Source organism: Marmota monax, unplaced genomic scaffold, assembly GCF_021218885.2.
Source record: "Marmota monax isolate L192 unplaced genomic scaffold, Marmota_monax_Labrador192_F-V1.1 WCK01_AAM20220418_F8-fsc00023, whole genome shotgun sequence".
Taxonomy (NCBI): Eukaryota; Metazoa; Chordata; class Mammalia; order Rodentia; family Sciuridae; genus Marmota; species Marmota monax.
Genome location: NW_026692907.1, coordinates 15468291 through 15494820, shown reverse-complemented (window position 1 = coordinate 15494820; position 26530 = coordinate 15468291). Strand labels below are relative to the sequence as shown.

Below are 26530 nucleotides of genomic sequence, written 5' to 3'. Positions count from 1 at the left end.
GCTCAATGGTAAAAGTGTTCCTGCGTTCAATCCCCGTACCAAAAAGGGGGAGCTCCTACTGATTGGCATCTATTATCCCCGAGGAAAAGAGGTGATGAAAGCACTGGGGGTGAAAAATCATAATGGACTAGAGTGAAAGCTCCATTTTTTAAATTTAATTTTACTTTTTTTAAACAAGGAGGAGCAAGCAAGTTGGTGGTTGCCCACCTTGGCAGTGCATTAAAAAAAAAAAAAAAAAAACCTGATGAGCTTTTAAAAAGTACCTTCGGGCCTGACAGTGGGGCTCAGGCTTTCGTACTTTGGTTATCGTAGTTTGGTGTTTTCAAGTTGTTCTTTAAAAAGGTATCTGAGTAATTTGAACATTCAAGTAGGATGAGAACCGCTGATGGGTTTCTAAGTCGTTAATTGAGCGTGGGTTGTAACAGAGCCTGGTCTGGGAGTCAGAGAGAAGTTTTGTCCCCAGAATGCCCTGCACACATCACCAAGCCAACCTCAGCTTCATTCAGAAAATGAACAGGCTGGATCAAAATAAAATTAGAAGGCATTTAAAACAGTAATATGTAATAAAATGAATCCTTGTGGATTATCTCCACTTGACTGTTACCAATAAAATCATCTATAATTTGGGGACCTAGCACATGGGAAGACACAGATTCGATCACCAGCACCAAAAACAAACAAACAAAAAGAATTATCTGTAAGCAATACATTTCCTTATGCCAAGTTTCCTATCAGGTACAAGAAAGTCCTTTTGGAATTCAGCAGTTTTTTTTTTGTTTTTGTTTTTTTTTTTAAAGTAAGTTCTTTAATTAATGTTCTGGAAGGTGATTACACCTGTTTGGCCATTTTCTTTAACAAGCTGCACTATTACACTGTCTGTCCCTGATTATCAGCCAGAGAGCTATCTAATTAGTGTGGCAGATAGATTTGCTCCCCCCAAAATGAGGAATATTGTTGCTCACAAAGGTATTATTAACTGTTCCATATGAAGCCATTTGAAGAAGGGTTTCAGCTAAAAGCAAAAAAAAAAAGTAGTTGAAAATGAGTGTCATGTTGAAATGATCTAAGGAGATAAAAGAAGACTGCATTGCTGAGAAGAAAATTATATACATTAGGTCATTGCTTTCTCATCAATTATACAGTGGCAATTTAGGGAAAAGCAACAGTGATGATAAAATAATGCAGTGTTATGAAAGAGCTTCAGAAAACACACTGTTTCCGTCAGCTTTTTTTGCTTCTGTGACTGAAGGACGTGACCAGGGCAATTGTAGAGAAGGAAAAGTTTATTTGGGGGCTCATGGTTTCAGAGGTCTCAATCCACAGACAGCAGACTCCATTCCTCAGGGCTTGAGGTGAGGCAGAATATCAAGGCGGAAGAGTGTGGCAGAAGGAAGCAACTCACATGATGACCAGGAAGCAGAGAGAAAGACTCTACTTACTAGATTCAAGTATATACCCCATGCCACGCCCCCAAGGAACCACTTTCTCCAGCCACAGCCCACCTGCAGTTACCACTCAGTTAATCCCATCAGGGATCAATTCACTGATTAGGTTAAGGCTATAGCCCAATCATCTCTCCTTCAAATCTTCTTGCATTGTCTTACACGGGACCTTTGGGAGCACACCCTCACCTGCAAACCATAACACAGACTGAGGTCTGAAAGCTCTTTGATGCCTTCATGTAATATTGTTTCCTTCTCACAGGTAGCAGATAGAATTAACAGTTGGGGCCATTGTTTATCATTCATTCATTCTTTCAACATTTGTCAATAACCTACTTATATGAAAGGCATTAAAGATTTTCAGGGAACTGTTAAACATAAATTATGGGAGGACTTTGTTTTGGACTGAGCTCCTACACTGGCCCCAGCAGATCAGACCAAACCAAGATGGAGTCACTCAGGTTAAATGCCACATCATGAAACCCAAATTTTAAAGAAGACTTAAAATATGATATCTGAGTGTGCTTTAACCCTTACAAAAAATGATGTAAAATAACCTAGTGTTAACCAATCAGTTTCCCCACCCCCCATTCTGTTTCCTTGTTCCTGCCTTACAAAACCCATTGAACCCACTGTTTTACCCACCTGGTGGAACTCTCATTCCGTTTCACAGAACGGAGGCAGTCCCTATTCATGAATAATAATTCAAAATCCAATTAGATCTATAGTTAAACTTGGTGAATTTTTTTTTTTTTTTTTTTTTTTTTTTACAGAACAAAGCAGACAAAACTCCTGCCTCCTGGATCTTATATTGTAGGGGGTGACAATGAACAATGTTAGTGGGTATGCAGCATATTGTGTTTGAGAAGGTGGTGTTGCTGCAAAGAAAGGAGAAGCTGAGGGGAACTGGAATAATGAGAGTGGAGGAGGCTTGCTATTTTAGAGAGGCCTGGGAAGGCCTGGATGGTGGGGGGGGGGGCGGGGGGGGGCAGCAGCAGTTACCGAAGGCTGCATTCTGGTGAGCTATGCAAATCCCTGGAGAAGTACATTTCAGGAGGGAAATGGCACGTCCCCTGTGGCCAGTGTAGTTGGAGCTGATGGGAGGAACCTGGGATGGAAAGAGATAAAGCCGGGAGGTCTCATAGGTTGCTGTAGTGATGGAACTCCTATTGTGTGTGAGATGGACATCACTGGCAGGTTTTCAATGGGATCATTCGGTGACTCTGTTGAAGATTGACCTCTGGAGGCTTTTACAGTCCCTCAGGCAGGAGCTGATGTGTTTGAATGAGGGTGGTTGTGTTGAGATGGTAAGATGTAATCCAATTTCTGAGTATATTTTGAAGGTATGATGGGGAGGTTTTCCTGACAGAGAAGATGTGAGAAGTGAGAGAAAAGGTCAAGGAAGAATCCAAGATTTTTGAGCAACTGGAAAAGTGGAAATATTATTTTCTGAGATGAGGATGAAGGAGTTTAGGAAATATGATGCTCAAAATATGATGCTGTGGCGTACTGAGGGCTTTGAACTGGGGACTCTTGGGGGACAGCAGATGCAGCCAGAGGTGTTCTCAGAGCTCCTCTTGTCTGCCTGAGGACAGAAGAGGCTAGAGGTTAGTTTAGCACCCAGACTAGATTCCTCACAGGCTGCCAACTATTCTTGTCAAGGCTGTACCCAAACAATTTTTTATCACCTAAGAGGCTTTTTATCTTCATGACAACTTTTATTTATCATTAATTCCTGCTCCCCTCCCATGGCTTGAATTGCCATCATCCCCCAGAAATCCCAAGTCCCTCTTCCTTTCAGGGTGCTAGGGAAGTTTCACGCACTGAATCCTTCCTCCAGTCTCCAAATTTGAGGGACTCCCATATGTACATCTGTAATCGAATATCTTTCCCCTCTTAATCTATCTTGTGTCAATCTAATTTGCTGGCAGCTGGAAGTTTGCTGGGGCCCCAGACGAGGAAACAGCCCAGACGAGGAAACTGAAAGGGTGGTGGAAAGCCATTTTTTTTTCTCCCCTACAGGGACATGTGTGAGGTTTAAATCTTACACACTTGATGATGTATGAATGAAGATGTCAAGGAGACTGTTGAATGGATGAGTCTGGAGTTTGACATAGAGGCTGGGTTAACCTGTTTTCATAATGTGTGGATTGCATTTAAAGCCAGGAGAATGGGCAAGATCACCAAGGGAGAACTGAAGTCAGTGCTGTGGGGCCTTCATCGTTTCAGTGAGTAGGAGCTATGGAGAAGCCATAAAAGGAGATTGAGAATGATTGGCAGAGAAAGGGGTCCTGGCCTGTGAGGTCCCTGGAGGGAAGAAAGTATTTCAGGAGGAAAGAGTCATTACCTTAGATAATTAGAAATTATTTTGAAAACTTGTACTCCAATAAAATAGAAAATGTCAAAGGCGTCGATATTTAATTCTTAAGCCATATGATTTGCCCAAATTGAATCAGGATGATACACACAATTTAAACAGACCGATATCAAACGATAAGTAGAAGATGCCATCATAAGCCTACCACCAAGAAAAGCCCAGGACCAGATGGATACACAGCCGAATTCTACAAGACCTTTAAAGAAGAACTAATACCAATACTCTTTGATTTATTTCAGGAACTAGAAAAAGAGGGAGCATTTCCAAACTCTTTCTATGAGAACAATATCACCCTGATTCCCAAACCAGATAAAGACATCTCAAAGAAAGAAAACTTCAGACCAATATCTCTAATGAACATAGATGCTAAAATTCTCAATAAAATTCTGGCAAATCAAATACAAAAACATTTCAAAAAGATTGCGCACAATGATCAAGTGGAGTTCATCCCAGGGATGGTAGGTTGGTTCAACATATGGAAATCAATAAATGTAATTCATCACATCAGTACACTTAAAGATAAGAATCATATGATCATCTCAATAGATGCAGAAAAAGCATCCGAACAAAATACAGCACTCCTTCATGTTCAAAACACTATAGAAAAATTAGGGATAACAGGAACATATCTCAACATCGTAAAGGCTATCTACACTAAACCCCAGGCCAACATCATTCTAAATAGAGAAAAATTGAAGGCATCCCCTCTAAAAACTGGAATAAGACACTTCTACTTAACGTAGTTCTTAAAACACTGGCCAGAGCAATTAGACAAAATAAATTAAAGGGATACAGATAGGAAAAGAAGAACTCAAATTAGCAGTATTTGTAGATGATATGATTCTATACCTAGAAGACCCAAAAAGTTTCATCAGAAAACTTCTAGAATTAGTAAGTGAATTCAGCAAAGTAGCAGGATATAAAATCAACACCCATAAATCAAAGGCATTTCTGAATATCAGTGACAAATCCTCTGAAAGGGAAACGAGGAAAACTACCCCATTTACAATAGCCTCAAAAAAGAAATAAAATACTTGGGAATTAACAAAAGAGGTGAAAGACCTCTACAATGAAAACTACAGAACCCTAAAGAAAGAAATCAAAGACCTTAAAAGATGGAAAGATCTACCTTGCTCTTTAGAATAGGCAGAATTAATATTATCAAAATGACCATACTACCAAAAGCACTATACAGATTTAATGCAATTCCAATCAAAATTCCAATGGTATTCCTCATAGAAATAGAAAAAGCAATCATAAAATTCATCTGGAAAAATAAGAGACCCAGAATAGCTAAAGCAAACCTTAGCAGGAAGAGTGAAGCAGGTGGCATCACTATACCAGACCTTAAACTATACTACAGAGCAATAGTAACAAAAATAGCACTATGTTGGCACCAAAACAGACATGTGGACCAATGGTGCAGAATAGAGGACACAGAAACTAATCCACAAAATTACAATTATCTTATATTAGACAAAGGCACCAAAAACACACATTTGAGAAAAGATAGCCTTTTCAACAAATGGTGCTCGGGAAACTGTAAATCCATATGCAACAAAATGAAATTAAACCCCTAACTCTCACCATGCACAAAACTCAACTAAAAGTGAATCAAGGACCTAGGAATTAAACCAGAGACTCTGCTTCTAATAGAAAGAAATTTGACCCTAATCTCCATCATGTAGGATTAGGCCTCAACTTCCTTAATACAACTCCTGTAGTGCAAGAATTAAAACCAAGAATCAATAAGTGGGATGGAGTCAAACTAAAAAGTTTCTTCTCAGCAAAAGAAACAATCTGTGAGGTGAATAGAGAGCCTACATCTTGGGAGCAAATTTTTACCCCTTACACATCAGATAGAGCACTAATCTAGTGCTCAAAAAGCTAAACACCAAGAAAACAAATATAAAGAACTCAAAAAGCTAAACACCAAGAAAAAAAAATAACCCAATCAATAAAAGGGCCAAGGACCTAAACAGACATTTGTCAGAAGGTGAAATACAAACAGTCAACAAATATATGAAAAAATGATCATCATCTTTATCAATTAGAGAAATGAAAATCAAAACTACTCTAAGATTTCATCTCCCTGCAGTCAGAATGGCAGCTATTATGAATACAAACAACAATAAGTTGGTGAGGATGTGGGGAAAAAGGCACACTCACACACTGCTGGTGGGACTGCAAATTGGTGCAACCAATATGGAAAGCAGTGTAGAGATTCCTTGGAAAACTGGGAATGAAACCACCATTTGACCCAGCTATCCCTCTCCTCGGTCAATACCCAAAGGACTTAAAAACAGCATACTAGAGGGACACAGCCACATCAATAGAAGCACAATTCACGATAGCTAAACTGTGGAACCAACCTAGATGCCCTTCAGTAGATGAATATATATATTAAAAAAATGTAGCATATATACACAATGGAATATTACTCAGCAATAAAAGAGAATAAAATCATGGCATTAGCAGGTTAATGGGTGGAATTAGAGAAGATAATGTTAAGTGAAGTTAGCCAATCCTAAAAAACCAAATGCCAAATATTTTGTCTGATATAAGGAGGCTGATTCATAGTGGGGTAGAGAGCGGGAGCATGGGAGGATTAGAAGAACTCTAGATAAGGAAGAGGGGTGGGAGTGGAAGGGAGGGGCATGGGTTTAGAAATGATGGTGGAATGAGATGGACATCATTATTCAAAGTATATGTATGAAGACACGAATTGGTGTGAATATATTTTGTATACAACCAGAGATATGAAAAATTGTGCTCTGCCTGTGTAATATGAATTGTAATGCATTCTGCTGCTATCATATATAACAGATTAGAATTAAAAAGTTAAAAAAATTTAAAGAAGATTAAAAAAATAAAAGAGTCATCAGCTTGGTGAAATCCTCTGCAGCAGGGCTCCCCTGACCCCAAAAGTAGGATGAGGAGAGCTTGGGGGACCCCAGTGACACTGCCCAGCACCACACACTGGGCCTGCGGTCAATTTGAAATTCAAAACCCTGTTTGACCTTAATCCAAGCTCCTAAGGGGAAAAAGCTACTTAGTCCATGTATTGGCAATGTTGATTATATTTGTAATACTGTGTTATTTTCTGGAACTTATTTTGCCAGATAGGAATTTCTACTTCTGAGTAAAACAAAAGAAACAAAATTGGGAAAGACAGCATAAAGGTTTATAGAGCACTTCTGGAAATCACTGTTTGTTACCGCATGGAGGATGGGTTGAATCTGTCGTCTATTGTGCTTGCAGAACGTTTCTGGGTTTTGTTGTTTGCATTAAAATTGCTTTTCTGTAGTGCTCTGGGCATCAGCACGCGCCTTCCCATCCCTCACAAGGTTGCATATGTTGCCTCTGTGCAATCAAATGTAATCTCCAAAGTAACAAATCGAATAGAACGTGCAATGAATATTAAAGAAAGAAAATGAACCTGCAAACGCTCGGCAGCTGGCAGTTTCTTAAAAATCCTAATCTCTTCATTTGATGAAATACAAGTGATTTCCAATTTCAGCAATTAAGATAAAATAAATCTACATTAAATACCAAAGTAAAATGAGTGCTGAACTTTGCTTAAATCTAGATAAAAAGTGGTTTGAAATAAGTGTCATTTACCATTATCATATGAATAGCAAATTTTGCATATTTACTATGAAATCCCAAGGAACACTCCAAAACCAAGGATCACGAGTGCAAGGAAAACTTCAGGTTGGCGCTGTTTGATAGGTGGACAGGAGCGGTCCTGAGCTGCCTTACAGTACGGGTCTCCAGAGTTTTGCAGCCCTGTTTTCTCAGTGCATCTTCTCAGCTCAGCCACTCATCCATCAGCTGACATTCTCAGCCTCGGCTCTCAGTCTTCCTGTTCCTTCCTTTGCTGCATCGGAACTCTTCCCTGCCTGCTGAGTCAAGTACTCTGCATATGCTTTCTTTCATATGTGATATTATTTAATCCTCTCAATTAATGACCCTTTTTAAGGCAGAACTTGAAACTTGAACAGATTCAGGGTTTACAGCCAGATTCTGAGAAGTGGGATTCTAATCTGTTGGTGTGTAATGCCCACAAGTCCCATTGCTTGATATCACCACTAAATATTTTAGCTTAAAAATATACTTTTGGTGGATGTGGTGGTACATGCCTATTAGTTTGTTGGGAGGCTGAGGCAGGAGAATGGCCTGAGATCAGACTGAGCAACATAGCAAGATCCCATCTCAAAATAAAAAAGTAAGGAAGTAAATAAATAGAGAGATAACCAAATATGATATGTAGCCCAGAAATCATAAAAGAAAAATATAAACAGATTTGCTATGAAGCAAATGAAGCTTTTTTTATATAGCAAAAGAAAATAAAGAAAAAAACAGGCTGGGAAAAATTATTTGGAGCTTACATAACTGAAAAGATTATATATAAAGCTCTCCTGCAAACAACTAAGAAAACAGCTCACAACAGAAAAATGGCCAAAGGTGAATGAAAAACAAGGAATACAAAAGAGTAATAAACATATAAGAAAATGTTCCACTTTGTGTTCCCCGCAAAATGCAAACAAGTACCCACCACACTGACAAACATTTTAAATACAGATAATATAGGCAAAGTCTTTTTGGAGAAAAAAAATGATATTTACCAAAATGTAAGTTATTATTTCTTGACTCAGCAAGTCTACATGTAGGCAACTGTCTTCCCACACTCTCACACCTTATAAAATCTACATATATGTCTAATGATATATAGAAGAGGATTTATTACAGGAATGGGTGTGAAAAGTTAGTAACAACCTAAACGTCCATTCATAGAATAGGTAAACACATACATGCTGTATGGAATACTATGCAACTGTTTAAAAGAACAAAGTAAATCGACACAAAATAAATCTTCACATGGATTTCCAAGATACACTCTTAGGATAAAAATAGCAAGTCACAGAACAGTACTATATTTTCATCATTTAAATTAAAAAAAAACAGAAAAAAAAAACATCAGCTTGTTGAGCATCACTAATTTTTGAAGACAGAGATTGGAAAGTAGGGATACAAACGAAATTGTCACTTTTCACTCCATTCACATGGGTATTACTTTGATCACTGAAAAATCTATTTGCATGAATTACTATGTAGCTTAAAAATAAAAGCACTTTCTCTTTAATTCACTATTAGATTATTTCTTTCTTATGCTCTTCTAATAAAATTCTCAGGCAGGATGTGAACAGAAAGAAAACAGTAAGGTTTATTGACTTCCTATCTCACACTTTGGTTCCAGTGTTTGACTATTTATGATTTCCTTCCTGTTCTCAGACAGAGTCACTAATTTTAGGTATGCCTTTATGGTTAGAGACAGCACTTTGTTTTGCTTGAATTTTTAAAACAATGGTCTTGGGAAAGAACTGCGCTTCGCCTGGGCTGCTGCTTAGCTCTGTGGGGCATTTTTGGTTTTGGTTTTGTTTCTCCTCTCATGAAACTAGGTCAGAATACTCTTCCTGACCCAAATAAAAATGGGTTATTTGAGACTAAGTTCTTAAATTGTTGCTAAAGGCTAAGTATGATAATTTAGATAATAATTTGTATTCCCAACCATAAGCAAAAAGAGAATGCATCTTCAGAACATTGATGGAGCTTCTGCATATAAAAGATTTTCAGTGGTTATCCTAGATGAAGTTGAAAACTGAATTAGAAAAATGGCTAATAGAGCCCTAACATGAAACATTAATTGGGATTTAATAGTGTAATCTTAGCCGTGGGAAAGAGACATAATGACATTCTATCGAGTCTTTGTTAGAGTTCCTTATAATTTTGCTTTAACTATGGCATCCTCGACAGTTGTGCACAATCCATTCTATGAATCAGAATCCAATTATTTTATATTAGTTTCATGCTTTTTACCCAAGAGAGAATCATAAATTGTTTTTAATCACTTCTTTTATTTTTAAATCAATAGTGTCTGCCAAGTGGGTAACATTTCCCATTAAAACATAAACTCCTATAATGGGTATAATTACTTCCTAAGGAGATAAACAGCAGCAGGAATCGACAATTTCTAGGTTTATAAAACCTAATTATGGTCTCAACACAATATTTCATTCCTACTGATCTCAAAAAGAACATAAACTTGAACAAAGCCCAGATATCTATGATAAAGTAACCGGGGAGAAGCAAGATCATTATTGCATACGGTTTGGACAAGAAGCTGGCAGAAGATATCATTGGATATTTCTCAATGATCTTCATCCAGACAGGGGCTCTCCATTTTGTTCCAACTTGCCTAAGTATTAATCTGTCTCTCTTTGTATTTCTCTTGCTGAATGGTACCATGAGAGGGTTTTTCTCTTCCTCTTTCTCCTTAACACACACCAGTAGACAGGACATACGCCTTTAGAACTCAGCAACCTCCCAATGTTGTGATACTTACATAAAGAAAGTTAATAACAGGCCCAAGAGCAAAATGGGAAGAGGAAGAGACTCACACCTGTCCCCAGCATCTACAGAAAATTCTGGCTAAGGAAGGCAAACTTTCTTGGAGGTGAAAGTCCAGGAGGGAAACAAGGAAAAGCATTAGCCACTCAATTCTTCCATGGGGACTTATTAGTAGCAAGCTGATTTTCACATACTGGCTCCTGAGGTTCAGACTGCAAGGTCAACGTCAATTCCAGAGAGAGCTCTTTCCTGTCCAACCGCTATAAAGCGGCCACCTGGTCACCCTCCATCACATTACCCCATCTTACCTCTCTACACCACACTTATTTTCTGGCGTTCGCCTTCTTGTGTTTTCTGGCCTCTTTTCCATTCCCTACCTCCACACAAGCTCCTGAGAGCAAGGACTTGTCCTCACTTGGTCTGGTCCCTAGGATATAAGCCCCAAGGCTCTAGGGACTTGGCTGGTTTTGATAACCTCCATGTCCCCAAGGTGAATTCCACATAGTTGGGCATTCAATAGTTCAATGAATCCTTGTTAAATAAAAGAATTATAGAAAGAAACCCCTTGATTCTTTGCCAAGTGTCATGGTCAGATATTAGGTGTCCCCCAAAAGCTCATGTGTGAGACAATGCAAGAAGGTTTAGAGGAGAAATGATTGGGTTGTGAGAGTTTCAACCCAATCAGTGAAATAATCCCCTGACAGGAATTAACTATGTGGTGACTGAAAGCAAGTGGGGTATGGCTGAAGGAGGTGGGTGACTGGGGGTGTGTGTGCCTTTGGGGTCTATATTTGGTGAGCTGAGCTCAGTCTCTCTCTGCTTCCTGGTGTGATGTCTTGATCTGCTTTCTCCACCACACTCCTGGGCCATGATGTTCAGCCTTCACTCAATCCCCAGGAAATGAAGCCAGCTGTTTATGGACTGAGACCTCTGAAACCATGAGCCCCCCAAAAAACTTTTCCTTCTCTGAAATTGTTCTTGTCAGGTCTTTTGGTCACATCGATGGAAAAGGTGACTACACTAAGATTGCATTGTGATAAAGCAACTGAAAATTTCCCTGTGAATTGGAGTAGTAACCTCAATTTCCAGTCCATCTGGAACAAAAGGGTCTAAAGCAAAGATGGAATCAGAAGTGCTTCCTCCATTTGAATGACAACGTGCTTGTGAGGGACACCATAGAAAGGAAAGCAGCTCCCTTCCCACTCCTGGGGCACCAAGAAGAACTCAAGGAGATGCTTGCTGCATGTGGTGGAAGCATGTGCTGAAGATCAAATAATGCTGTCACCCTTTAAGCATCACAAATGCTGCTTTGATATGCATTGGATAACAATTAGGGTGAAACACAATGAAAATATTTTTCACATGTTATCCGATATTTTCATCAGGACTGGTAAACATCAAAGACGAATATTAGCCAGAAGAAGGAGTACATGCTTGTAATCCTAGAGATTTGGGAGGCTGTGACAGGAGGATCATCAATTTGAGGCCAGCCTTGACAACTTAGCAAGATCCTGTCTCAAAATAAAAAATAGAAAGGACTGGGAATGTAGCTCAGTGGTAAAGCACCCCTGGGTTCAATTCCCAGTTCAAAAAAATAGTACCCCAACTTGCTTCATTATGATTCTCCCTTTGGAGAAGAGCAAAGCAAAGGCATATGATAACTTACAAGTTAAGATATTAAACAATAGCATTTTATTAGTGATATCATATATATGTATATTATATGATATAAAATATATTCCTTTTAGAACATGTAAAGGGTAACATATTTGTGCCTATATGTTTTAGGATAAACAACAGAACTTCACAGCATGGGATAAGCTTTTTTACACTGTGAGTAGTAATGTTTTATTTTGGAGGAAGTAAAGTAGGTATGTAGTGATCAGCTCGTGATGTCTGAAGGAGATATGGAATATGGGGCAATAGCAAGTATGGCCAGTGTTTGCCATTGCAGATTTGGAAACATATCTGGTTTAACAATCATTTTCTGGCATGTTTAATATATATATATATTTGATTAAAAAATGTATCCTGGTGATTCTGCATCTGATACACCTCAAGGATTTTGCAATAGTGTAAATAATACATCAACTACGCCACAGAAAAACAATGCCACCACTCAACTTGAATGAAAAATATACCTTCATGGTTTCCATCATCATTCCTATACAATTCTTTTAGTCCAAAACACACTATGTGAAGATCAGATCTCTAATACCTGAATTCAAAGTAGTGGGGAAAACCATATAACAAATATGCTAACACACTGTTCCTCTGTTTCTTTTGTTTTATTAATTTTGTTGTGTGGAGCTATATCTATATATACTCAAGAGAACTTTAAGTGATCAATTGAAAACTAAACTTGCTTTTCCCCTTGCAAGTGAATAACGTTTTAATTTTAGAGAACTGTTTTCCCTGATTTATTTCACTACCACATCATTTGTATTATTTATCTTTTCTTCTTACAAAAGAGCTGTTCTACACCTTTCACTGAAGGAAAATATAAAGAGGAAATAGTTGATATTTAAAAAAAAAAATAACCCACAGTGATATTCCTAATAATGCTGCTTTTTTTGTGGCCATTAGGCAGGTACTACCTTTGTGCCTTTGAGGAAGAATTAAATTTCAGCCGAGGGAAGACTCCAAATTTCCACTGCAGGACAGGTTTCCCACATGGATTCTGACCACCCCACTTACTTTTCCAAGAATGAAATCCTATTGATGTGATTTTCCAAAATATTTTGCGGAAAATAAGAGTTGATAGATGGCAACTCCTCCTCATCCATGATCCCCAAACAGGAAACGAATTCATCAGGCAGCAGGGTCTGTTCCAGAACGGGATCACTGGGTGACTTGTTTTCCAAAAACATACTGGTTTGCCCCTCAGCTGAGTTTTGTAGGTCAGGAGGACTGCTGCATTCTCCCTGATTTAAAATGAGGCTTAATTCTTCCAGAACCAGCGTGTTGCTCAGTGAATTCATACTTGACACAGAAAAACCAAAGTTAGGATATTTTTTTAACCTCATATTCCTTTCCAGGTCCAAGGAATCGACTTGTGTAGGGGTTGAGGAGTCCTGTTCATTGCTATTGCTAAGATGTTGTTCCCCAGGGAGAAAATTTGAAATCTGGGGTTTATATCCGGTGTGGAGGTCAGGAAGGTACACAATGGGATTGCTGGTGAACAGTGACTTTGGCAGGCCGTCTCTTGTCTCCAGGGACTCTATATTTTCCTTCTCGCAATCCCTGCGCTTGTGCTCTCCCAGGAAAAGGAGTTCCCTTATTTCTGTAATCATGGGATCCACATAAAGGACTTGTTCACTGAAATTGCTAGTCACACGTTCACTTTTTTCCTAAGAGGGGGAAAAAAGGACATGGTTTTGTTTTACAAAAAAAAAAATTTTTAAAGGAGCCAGCTGGATAATTGAATAAGCTCTGGAATGTACTTTCCCTCAACCTTCCTCTCTCCCTCCCTTTTCTCATATTGTTTATCTTCCTGTATGATTTCCTCCTTTTGTCTTTTGTTCTCTTACTTGCTTCCAAATCCTTATGAAATCCTCCCCAAGAGGTGACTGAAAGAAAGGAACAATAAAAATAATCCGTGCCTCTTAAGCATATTTCTCAGTTTAAAAGTTTTAAAGAGGAAGAAGGGACTTGCTGATTAACTTGCATATTAACATAGGGCTTTGGAATATATAGGAATAGTTCTTAATATTATGGAGTCTTACTACAAGGGGGGGGGGGAAGCCACTTTGTTGTTTAAATAAAAGAAAGGGGAGAGACTCCTATTTTGTTTACGTATTGAGAGTGAGGCTGTGGTGTGTGCTTGTGCTGAGGCTCTCCGGGTGCACAGCCACTCACAATTCAGGTATGTGGGACCATCAGGAAGGTGGGTGAAGGTTTCAGCCTGCTGACTTTTGAGGGAAGGACTTGAAACCTTCAAGTTGAGTGCCAGCCTCCCAGGGCAAATAACTCTAGCCAACACAATTATAAAATTAGTGCCATCTATCACAGACTGAGCATTTGTGCCAACCCCACCACCCCGTTCATATGCTGAAGCCAAAGTGATGTTATTTGAAGTGGAGGCCTTTGGGAAGTAAGCAGGTCATGGGGGTGGAGACCTCATGAATGGGATTCATGAACAAGAGACATGCGAAAGATGATCTCTCTGCCAGCTGAGGAGGACAAGGAAACCCTCAATAGAAACTCAGTTGCCTGGCACCTTCACCGTGGACTTGCCAGTCTATGGAACTGTGAGAACAAATGCTTGGTGTTTAAACCCATCCGTCTATGCATTCTGTCATGACAGCTCTGAGCAGACCACTCCTTAATGTCTTGAGCAGCAACCCAGAACTCATCTGAAGGAAACCAAGTTTCCCCTCCAATTCCGGGAGTTTGGCAAAGGGGAGGATCTCAAATAAAGCTATGTGAAGTGTTATTCAGGTTTTCTTCATGTCTTGCCTCCTCAGAGAACTTGCCAGGTTTGGGCAAAAGTAGCAGTTGGGTATTGCTTAATGGAAAAGCTTGATGTGAGGAGTGACTGGATTATGGCTGGGATGGGGACTGGGGTCACCTCACAGGTTTTGTGTTACGGCAGTTGAACTTCATTCTGTGGCAGGTGGTTTTAAAACTTTAAAAACTTTTTTTAGGTTTAGGCTAGGAACCTCTTGTTCAAATGATATGAGGCGGGGGAAAGAGTCGGTGAAGGGGCTCACCAGAGCTGCAAACAGAGCCACGCTTATTTGCTTGACAAATATGGCCTTCTCCTACCTGACGTGCTGGTCTTACCTCTGTACTTTTGCTCACATTGTCACCTCTGCTTAGAATGCTCTCGATTTCTCCTCAGTATCTCCTTCTCGTCTCTGTGTGTTTCCTGTCAAACGTGGGCTCATGTGTCACTGCATGTACATCCCTGCACTGCAATACTTGGATGACATGTCTGTCCCACTGACAGGGCTTCGAGGCCCTGGATAGCTGAGCAGATAGATGGCTAGAAACACACAGAGACCCTCTCCCTCTTCCACGGCCAGCAAAGCCCTATCCTCAGTCTTCCTGTGGTTCACACCCTTCTCTTTGCTGAAATGGAAACCTGCCTACCCACTGGGGACACCATCCTCCAGTCCCCTCATGTTAATTGCTCATATTCCCCTGGGTTTAAAATAGAAAGTGGTGTCCTCCATAAGCTCCACCACTTCTCTACCTCATGTGAAACAGAAGCCTCTTTGAGTCTTTGAAGCTCATTCCATGGAGTTTTCTTCCCTCCATCCTTTGCGCCCAAAGACATCTGCCAGTTTCTTGGTCTAATGACCTCAGTACCTGACCCACAGTCTTCCACTTCACATTTCTCTCTTGAATAGTATGGTTTCTTTCTTCCCTCTCTGTTTTCCTCTCCTAACCCTATTCCTTCATCTCTTTTAAGTAGGATTTGAAAGATGTACAGTTTTGTTTCTTTAGACATGTGTAATTATGTTAATATGTGGAGCCACATATTTGAATGGAAATTCTACTTTAATCATTAGACCCCACTCTTGGTCCCAATTGCCACTCTGTTTTTATTTGATGGTGTTTGGTTACCTGAAGCATTTTCACAATATTACTGTTTTCCACGTTCGGTATATCTTCATAAAGCCACTTTGGTATCAGCAATAAGATTTTCCTTTTAATTCTAAAAAAAATCAAACATGACATATTAGAAGGATCATTTTACTTTATGATTGGTGCAGGCAATCATAGGAGATGAAGAGGTAGAGAAGGGAACAAGTAGAATGGAATGCAAAATAAAAATCAGACTTCCTGATACAGGGACAAAGGTTTTCATCTCTTAAAGTTAAGGGAAAGCTGACTCAGTATCTTTTCAGGTATTCCTCTGGTCTCTATTGTTCTGCTTCTTTCTAATGAGCAGGAACATTTCAAAACACATTAGGTTCAAGAGAATTGGGAGAAACCACACACTTGTTAAATACAGCAAACCACTCTAAGCAGATCATGCCAGGGTGGGAAAGTTTGAAAAAGTGAGGGATATTTTGTAAAACTTTCTAAGGCAACCATAACTATTAAATACAAAAGAAGAGACTATTATATAATAAAAACCTATAATTCAACCTCCCCTAATTCTAAATTTTGTAATTATTCCAAATACTGTTGACACAATTATCAAATTTTCTTTACTTGGTTGGAATAGGAGGTAAGGGAACAACTATGTGGTGTGGTGAGCACTGGTTTTCACCTAGACTGTGTGCTTATTAAGTATCCTAGGGATGAGTTGATGGAAAGAAGAGAGAACTTCCTGCCCCTCCAACTTATTCTTGGTGATGCCACTAAGTTTAAAATACTTCACATATTGAAAATTCAAATCCATAGGGTGGAAAGGTTTCACCAGAAACATGGAAGAGACTAAACTCATCTCAGGCTTAGTTTTACATGTTAACAAGGGCCTGCGAACAACAGATAGGACTTGGGAATCTGTTTTAAACAGATTCTCTAAAACTTTTTATTAAGTAACAACCAAAATGGCTGGATGAATGCCACAAGCCCTATTTGACCTTGGACTTTGGGGTAAAAATGATTGCTTTACATATATTTATACAATGTTTTGTGATTCAGTTTTTTTTACTCCTTCTATATTTAAAATTTGATCAAACTAGTAAATTCTTGTTATTGTGGTAAAGTTTTTATATAGCACATTGATACAGTGAGAATATATTTATATATATTTACTTAGTTTTGGTTTCATTATGTTTAAAATGTTTTGTCTTCTGTTGTCCAGTTCTGTTTCTGATGTAGGGATTTTATAAATAATGTATTTTTTTTTAAAAAATCTTTGTTCTATTTGTTTATTTTTTATATTGTGCCGGGGATCGAACCCAATGCCTCACACATGCTAGGCAAGTACTCTACCACTGAGCCACAACCCCAGCCCATAAATAATGGGTTTTTATATAAATTAACAATAACTGCTTATATGTAAAATAGCTATATTGGAATTATCTTTGTTTCTTTTATCTTTTAAAAAAGTGTACTTATTCAACTAATTAAGTTAATCAAGAATTATCTTACTTCTTTGTCATTACCAACCCAAAGTTAGTTTTTAGTTGTTTTTTTTTTTTTTAACTTGTTGATGGGCCTTTATTTATTTATTTATATGCAGTTCTGAGAATTGAACCCAGTGCCTCACACATGCTAGGCAATACTCTACCACTGACCTACAATCCCCGCTCCAGTTTTTAGGTTATTTTTAATAATAAACCTAAAGTTATTTAAAATTTCAAACTAAATAGGACATCTTTGGATAAGAACACAAAATTTAGAATACTTATGTAGCATTACTTTGAAATTAGGATTAGATTTCAAGGGGCTTTATGATCAAGCATATTTTAAAACTACCTAAAATGAAGTTCTAGTTGCCACCTTGTCAAGGTATTAGGGATATGCTCATTAATGTGTAATTTAAATTTTGAAATATTACTTAAATTCTAAGGGAAAATCTAAGAAATCATTAAAATACTTTATTTCAAATAACTCACTTAAAATCTTTCTTTCTACTGCATTTTGATAACAAGTTTTAAAGAACGATTATCTCACGAAGCAAGTGATGACAAGAAAGAGAAAATCAGTGCCAATTTGGCAAAGAATGTTCCTATGTGTCAACATCTGTGCGTAATTGGATATACTGGGAAACTGCCACATGAAACGACCTGTCTATGGACACATTGGAGATACTCAAGGCATCCAGTAAAACTGAGAGGACCAAAGACCTTGCTTTTCTCAAAATCTCATAATAATCTCAAAATTTCAATAACTAGGCACAGATCTCCACTAACACTATATAGTAGGGAGACAGATTGAAAGAATCAAGAAGAAGGGGCTGGATCCCTCACCACCAACACTACTGGTAACAAAGTGACAAATGCAAACATCCATACTTCTTTCCACACTGATTCAGCTGATTTCTTTGGGTAGAATTCAAGGTTTGCTATCATGGTTACTTAGAGGAATCCAGGTGCTGTGGATAGCTTGGGGTGCCATGGAAAGGCTGTGGGGGGTGGGGAGCACGGGTGTGGATGTCAACACTGTCTAGCTGGACTCCTGGCCTAGTGCTCTATGATCCCAGGCAGAGGACAACCTCTCAGCCTTGTTCAGGTCTTCTGAAAAACAGGCCATGGCACTTTTTGGTAGGTCACTGTGAGGATTAAATGAACGGTATTTGTAAAGAGCTTGGCACTAAGCATTGGACCTTTAATTTTCCTTTTGCTGAGTAAAAAGGTTAATGGGCTTTTCTAGTAAATAACTGAATTGACAACATTTTGATAGCACATATATATGGCCTAAATTAGAACACAGAAACTACAAAAACCTACCCAGTTCGGAGCGATCTGTTAAATATCCCAATCAAAGAGAGAATTGACAACATAACAGCAAAGAAGACCATGCCCGATAAAAGTCCAATGTCTTGCCTGTTGTCTAATGAGAGGAAAGAAAAATAATTTTAACTAAGCATTAGCGTTCATCTGATGCCAGCAGTATTGTTCTCTCTACTCTGTTCAAAGTGAAGGTCACTGATCTCAAAGGAAGAGGAAAAGCGGAGGCAAAGACCACCTATGCCTTGGGCTATGAAGCGTCTGCTCTTTCAAAATGCATGACTAGACCCCCAGGAAACAGCCTTATTGGTTTGAGAAAATTGGACTGATGTTATCTGGTGTCAGCAGGTTTCTAGAAGTACATCTCCAGCAGATGTGGTCAGCTTGTGAATGCATATTTCATTTAAAAACATTTAGTTATGAACCTCATTTGGTTTGTTTGACACAGGTGAGAATTCCCAATTGCCTGTGACAAGGTCTAATGCTGGCCACCATCACAACCGGGATTGTTGTGTTTTGTTTTGTTTTTAACCATTTATGTGAGACAAAAATCTGTGTGCAACCTCTCGTCATTCTTCATGAAATTTTTCCTGCTGAGAAAGGACATTCACTCTACCTAGAACAATAGATGGCATAAGAAAGAAATCAACGTTGCTATAGTCTTATACTTATTTTAGAAACAATGCTGTTCTTGCATTTTGGCATTGAGTTAATTTCCTTTAAATAATTAAAATAAGTTATTCAGCATGTGTTACCCACCACACTTATCACATTTTCTCCCTAGTACATGAGAAAACCTGATATTCAAATAAAGAAGATAGCTAAGACATGACTTAGATTGGACTTTTCTCTAGAGCCATGCTGGGTTTTGGCCTCCCTGTGGTCCTCTGTCCTCCCTCACTACCTCTTTTCGAATACAAACCAGGAAACACATACTATATTGCCCCCACCCTAGTTATTGCCCTTCTGTGCCTGCTATGCCCTTTGGGATCTCCAGACTGACCAGCTTCTCTCTTAAACCCAATTGGCAAGAAGACATTTGTGTAGCTTTATCTTCAAATCCCATAGGAATAGGACACTGGTGTTTTCCCAGAGCTAAAGATCCATGGATGAATATTTCAAGCCACTAAAGGGATTATGGACTGCCACATTCCTTGGATTGAGGGCTCCCCAATTATCATGATGCTGGAAGAAGAGGTCTAAGAAGTAGGGAGAAGCAACCAAGAGCTGAGCTGAACTCTGCCACTTACGAGTTCTGTGACTGTGGGGCATAATTGTAACATGTTGAGGCTCAGGTTCCCTCTTCCATAAAATAGGGATTTTAATACTTATCTAGTAGAACTGCCTTGAGTTCTTGGCCTCCACAATTCCAACAGAACTATCAAGTTGCATGTCTGTATAGACATCCATAATTAGGAATCTGCCCTGAACTTGAGCACTTGGCTCATGACTGATTTGCATCTACAAATTCAGGATGCCATCACCCTGTCTGGTGTTTCTTTGTAACACTTAGCCACCAACTGGTTTTCTTGTTGTTTTTGTTGGTTATTTTTCTCCTCTATCTAGAATGGAAGCTCCATGAAGATTGGGGGCTTTGATATTCTTCTTCTTCTTCTTTTTCACTACTAATTTCCCATCACTCAAACTAATACCTGGCACTTAAGAGTTGTTTACTGAATATTTGTTGAATGAATCAATGAAGGTGCAAGGAATATCAACACAAGCTGTAGAAGTTCTTATACTGGTCCAGTCAGATCTCTATGCAAAGAGATAAATGGTCTACCATGTTGAAATGATCATGCCAAAGTTTTTCAGTCTGAAACTTATACTTAGAGTTTTACTTGCTCATGGTTACAGTCTGGATGTGAGGTGTCCTCCATTAGCGCCTGTGTTACTGCAGAAATGTTCAGATGATTGGATTGTGAGAGCTGTAACCTAATCACTCCATACTAGTTTGAATGAACAGACTGGGTGTAAACTATAGGCAGGCAGGACATGGCTAGGGGAAGTGTGTCACTGAGGGCGTGCCTTGGGAGGGAGCAACTTACCTTTCCTAGGCTCTTCCCCCAAGCCTTATCTTAGGCTCAGAGCAATGGAGTAGGCCATCTATGGACGGAGAACTTCGAAACTATGAACCCCAAATATATTTTCCTCCTCTAAGTCATTCTTGTTGGGCATTTTGGTTATAGCAATGCAAAAGCTACTTAAAGCACCCATTACACAACCTAATCTAATATTTTTAAATATTTTATTTAATCTGATATTTTAAAGCACCCATTACACAACCTAATCTAATATTTTTTCACGCCGAAAACATTTAATTATGCTCATCAGCAGAATCATACCCAGTCATATCAACAAATTAAATGGGAGCTACTTGTGTAAGAGAAAGAACACAGATTTCAGGGTTTAAAAGAACAGTATTTGAATTTTTATCTGTCCCTTAGCAGCTGTGTGACCTTGGACTCATTCCTCCATCCCTCAGAGCTTTGGTTTTTCTCATTTACAAAATAGATGCATAACACTTATCTCACCAGATTGTTTTGAAGATTAAAAAAGATGATGTATATAAAACTCCTAGCACATGGTAGACAGAGAGTGGTATATTTTTAGAAGTTTTTGGGACTTGAGACCCAGCACCTACCTACTGAGATGAAAATCTGTTCAACTCACTGTAAAAGTTGGCAAAATCCACCTAAACCTCTCCTTTACTTTAATTTTAAACATATTTTTGTACTTTGCTGAGTATTTTTCTATAGAAAGCATATGGCATATCTTATTGCCCAGAAATTCATGCCTGCCATGTGAATTTTCAGTGTGGGGGTTAAAATGGGTGGTTATTGAAGACTCTGAAAAAGCCTCGGTGTTATTTTCTTACCAGAAGTAAAGTGTCCTTTTAAGGTGGAAGAAATGAGAAGGTCAGAATTCCGAGTATCATGTTGGAAAGATTTTGGTGTGACCTGGGGGACTTAAAAAGAAAAGAACATCAAGAAAAGAGCACTCAGGTGGCTCCATTTCTTCAGAGACTTTCTTCCCTTGCTCAGAGATGATTAAAGTCAACCAGTAACTTTCATAGGTTTGAAGGGTGGAATAAAAGCAATGGCCTGCAAGTGTGTCTTTTCTCTTTTTTAAATTTAATTTGGTAAATCTCCAAGGAGGAAATATTGCAAGGACAATTAGAAACCGCTGAGGGTTTGTAAAATTTCAGGGTGTGTCCACTAATTTCATGAGGCTTCTAGGCAACAAATACCAAGGAGCTTTATTTCACTGAGCCAGAAAAATGCACAATAATTGGTTTCTACTTGATTCCTTCCAATAGATGATGCAATAAGGTTTAAGTTTCCTTAAGGGCCTTGGAGATGTGTCACTTTGGGCCTTTGTGCAATCTTTGGGAAGCTGTTCGCCCCCTCTTGGCTTCCCACAAGAAGCTCAATTTTGATTAGCAGACACTTTGGGGTTGTAACACAGGTGTGGAATGTCATTAATGACTCCTCTCTGCTCCTTTCCCAATGGCAAGGATCCTGGCCGGCACTGCCTAGTCATGAGGGCTGTCTGAGGCTTGTTAATGAAGGCCTCCAACCAGGGATGGGTGAGTAGTCTTGGCAGCTAACTCACTTTAAGTCAGAACGCAAAAGTTCCAGAGAGACCTTGCCAGTCCGCCCCTTTCTGATACTTAGAAGCTGCCAGAGGTGACTTCAAGGACACAATTCTATCAGTTATCAGAAGACATTTCTGAAGATGGTTTTAAGTTCTGCATCTCCAGGAGCCCCTCAAGCCCTTATTTACTCAGTCAGTATTCACATTTTTCTTTTCAAAATATTCTTCTTGGTCCAGGCAGGAATCACAACTTAAGGCATCCTTAACTGTCACTGAGATATCACAGGATTATATAATAAGCTATGTGGCCCACAAGATTTTTCTTTGAGAAATAGAGCATACATTTTTAGTGAAAAAATTCCTATGGGTTTTTGGAAATTTTTGAGAAAGGCTAATTTGGGTGCAGGAACAAGCTCTATTGAAGGGCTGTTCTCTAAGAACAATAGGGCAGGGAATTTTAGAAGATGAAAACATTGTAAAAGCCAAAAGTTCTTTCCTGTGTTTTTATTCTGGCTTCTCTACAGCAAAAGGAAAGTGTTTCCTGTGAATATGGCTTCTCAATACTTTACTAAATTTCTTTTTCTCCCTGGTGTAGGGCTCCATCAAACTCTGAAGGGTTAAGGTTGTACCCTAACCGTGGGCAGCCAGGTTCACGCATCTAAATCTCTGTTTAACAAGCCAATGTTTATTCTCGGAGAGCACAAGCTGGAGTCTGTATTTGCCTTAATTTGAAATTTTAACAGTAGAAATAATACCTTAAAATGCAACAAGATTTTCAAGTTGGCAGAATCATAGGTTTATAAACATAGGTTGCAGAATTATTTTTATTTTAACTTTTGTTATTTTAAAATTTGTATTTTTATTTAAAAGTGATAAATAGTGTTGTTGGTTTTCAATTCAGTTGAATATAATTCTGTTTTATAAATTACAGGTGATTATTTGGCATTGAAACTTCATTTAGTTATTATTTGGCATCATATAAAAATAATTTTCACATCTGACTAGGGCTTTATTAGCCCTAATAAAGAATAAATGCAATCTTCCTTTAGGGTCTATTTGCTATCAGACTTTCAAATCAACCAGATGCAGTCATTTAAATTAGATTAAATTAAAGTTACTTAAAAGAGGTGCTTAATTATCAGAGGGTAATTTTACAAAGAATCAGATATATGAAGTAACATAACTTGTAAACAAGATTATCAGAGACAAAATCAAGTCAATGACAAAATTTTTAATCATGGGACTGAAACAAAGCCAGAGACCGTATTCTTCATGGCATACTGCCACCAAGTGGCTAGGTCATTTCTTTTTAAATTATACTTAACATTTTTCATTAAAAAGCAAAATTTATAATAGAGAGAAATATTTTTAACAAGAAAAAAGGAGAGAAAAATAAAATAATTTCATATCCTCAGTTTGCCAGTTATTAATTATTTTCTAGTATTTTGAAACATTTTAACATATAATGAAAGCATTCCCAAAATGATGTGCCCACATGCATGCACACACATACACAAAAAGATTCCTTTACAACTGAAAAACATATCAGCTGTAATGGTCAGGATATTTTCTAAAGTGCTAGAAAAACCCCGAGATATTTTCATTATTTGTATAGTATGTGCAGTGTTAAGGTCACAATTGGGACAGTTCTATTCATGCCACAGGAAGTTAAATATGCCCATTACCTTCACAGGAGTGTACTCAGAAAACCTAACTCGTCTCTAATTTGGGGAATCTGGGGAAATTTTTTATATGGTTTATATGCCCTGCTATTGAACTTTAAAGTTAGCCTTATAGAAGACAATGTGTTGGAAGGGAATTTAGAGTGGTTTCAAACAAGACATGTAGTTTCTTATTCACGGACAAAACTAAAAGCATATCATAACTATATTCTTTAGCCCAACAGATACCAGGCTAAATTAATCAAATCCATTCAAAAGGACCTGGTTTTAGTAATAATGTATTACATTTATTTCTTAGAGGCAATGCCAAATCATCTCCATGACTTTTCTGTCTGTCTAGTGAGGGGCAAAGTGTGATTTGTTATCCTTTTGAAGCAATCATTTAATGAGTATTAATTATGTTCCAGGCAACATATTATTCTTTACATGCTGTCTCTCATTTAATCTTCATAGCAACTCAATCATGTAGATAATGCTATTGTCTCATTTTATGGATGAGAAAACAAAAACTCAAGGTAAGTAACTTGCCTGATGTCACTGAGGTAGAGGGTGAAGAATGGAAATTCCCATCTAGTTCTGACATGTAATTTTTTCTGGTCGCTAGTTCCTTTAATTAATAACCTCAGTTCTGCAGCAGGACAGCTCAGGGTGTGGTGCACAGTCAGCCCTCCAAGCAGCCTTCCCAGACTGGAGCTTAGCATTGCTCTTCTGGGGCCACTCATGGCGGGTAGAGCTGCTGGCCTCTGGGGCTCCAGACCCCACCACTATGGGCTACAATTGGACTAACCCAATTAGCACTGATTCTTTGAATCTTCAGCCCAGGATTAAATCAACTGTTTGATTGTACAAGCAATATGTGCTAATTATAGGATGTTCAAAAATATAGAAAAGTATGGAGATGCATTAAAAAACTTTATTTTTACTCTCCAACTAGAAGTAATCATTTTTAATATTTGTTAACAGAATTTTTTTTTTGTATCTGTACCCTGGTGGAGATCATACTCATTAATAAATGTTGTGCTCTGCCTTTTTCATTCAACATTTCCTTATTTTATTAAAAATTGTTTGAGCGCTGGGGCTGTAGCTCAGTGATAGAACTCTTGCCTAGCATGTGTGAAGCACTGGGTTTGATCCTCAGCAACACATAAAAATAAATAAAAGGTCCATCTACAACTAAGAAAAAATTTTTAAATTAAGACATTATCATTATCATTATTTTTAGTATTATTAGGGATATTTGAGATTTTATCACGTTTATACTGAATTTTTTCAGTTATAGTCATACTGAGAAACTGTACACCATGGTAGTTTCAAACACCAACTGTGAACTCAAATGAAACTCGGTCAAAGTCCTGCATCCACTAGTTGGAGGAGTATGGTTCTGGCAAATTGTTTAACCCTTCTATGACTCAGTTTCCTCATTTGTAAAATTGGTTAATAGCAGTGCTTCACATTTGAGGCTTAATTAGATAGTTCATATCTCGCAACTCAGTACCATGTTTTATATCAATTAAAACCCTAATAAGCATTAGTTATTGCTATTGTGAGACTTACAGATTGTTTTCAAATTCTTACTATTATGATTAGCTTTAGGATAAATATCATTGTACATAAACTTCCTTTCCATATCTCTTGATTTCCATATCTTGGATTATTTCCTTAGGGCAGACTTTTGCAAGTAAAATTACTGGGCCAAAGAGTCTTAACACCTAAGAGGTTTCTTTATTTACCTATGTCTTTGCCAACCTTGTGTCAAAGCCATGGTAATCAAGGTCTGCCTCATAAAGGCTTTGATTAGAGATAAGACATGGATCTTTTTAGGACTTTCTTTCAGAAGATTCTAGATGTTCAAGAAGAGGAATCATAGTAAAAATAAAATAATAATTAAAGAGCAAAGGGTGTGTTTTCAAAATCTTTGGAGTTTTTTGCTCCCATCCTAGTTTTGTTAAATACAAACATCTCTTTTTTGGCTTCTCTCTAATCTCTTTCTTGGGTGCTCTACTGTACCACAGTATTTAAGAAAATAGCAATTTCTCCAGGCCAGACCAGTTTAGCCCTGTGGTTGGAATTCACCATTATTGTGCAGACAGTGGTCACACTTATCAAGTAGGCACCAGAAGCCCAGGGCAGAGAAAATGAAATGTCAGCAACACACTCATTACCACACCTTGAAAAACAAGTCAAACAATGAATCATGTAGTAGATGAATGGATTATGTCAACTATATATATTAAGGATGACAAGGTGTGCAGAGACATATCCAAGGGACTATCTTCATTCATATAATCCTAGGCTGTGAGCATTTTTTATCTTCAGAGAGAAGGGGGTACAAAATGTACAGATGGCAGTTGTATTATTAAGGCAAAGAATAAAAGGAGGAAAAGGTAAAAAGCAGCAATCATCTAGAAAATTTCCCTCAGTGGTATGGACCATATATAGATGAGGGCCTGATGTTGAAGTGTAGCAAAACTCAATGTGTGAGAATGGGGAGCCTTCCACACCTATCAGTAGTCAAAGATCTTTCAAAAATACAGCCCTGATCTCCAGCATTGCTTGTCCTAATTCCTGAGTCCAAAGAGTCTGGTAAACATTTGCTTTTTTTTTTTTTTTGCCCAACACTAGGACTTACTTCCTTGTGGGCATTCTAACATAGGTCAGAGGCAAGTA

The 26530-nt window shown here is 38.3% G+C and overlaps 1 protein-coding gene across 2 annotated transcripts in view; it reads right to left on the bottom strand.

Moving 5' to 3' along the window:
• Nucleotides 1-1271: 1271 nt before the first annotated feature.
• Il23r (interleukin 23 receptor) overlaps nt 1272-26530 on the bottom strand; it is a 71391-nt gene continuing 46132 nt past the window's right edge. The window contains exons 8-12 of one of the 2 annotated variants that reach the window (XM_046451144.2): nt 21463-21552; nt 18585-18687; nt 15802-15892; nt 12928-13580; nt 1272-3027 (exon numbers count right to left, since the gene is read on the bottom strand). In XM_046451144.2, the coding sequence (XP_046307100.1) occupies nt 2913-3027; nt 12928-13580; nt 15802-15892; nt 18585-18687; nt 21463-21552 (1052 nt within the window). In that variant the 3' untranslated portion in view covers nt 1272-2912. Of the gene's footprint in view, nt 3028-11899; nt 13581-15801; nt 15893-18584; nt 18688-21462; nt 21553-26530 lie in introns of those variants that run through there. The other variant, XM_046451145.2, reaches the window with a different exon arrangement.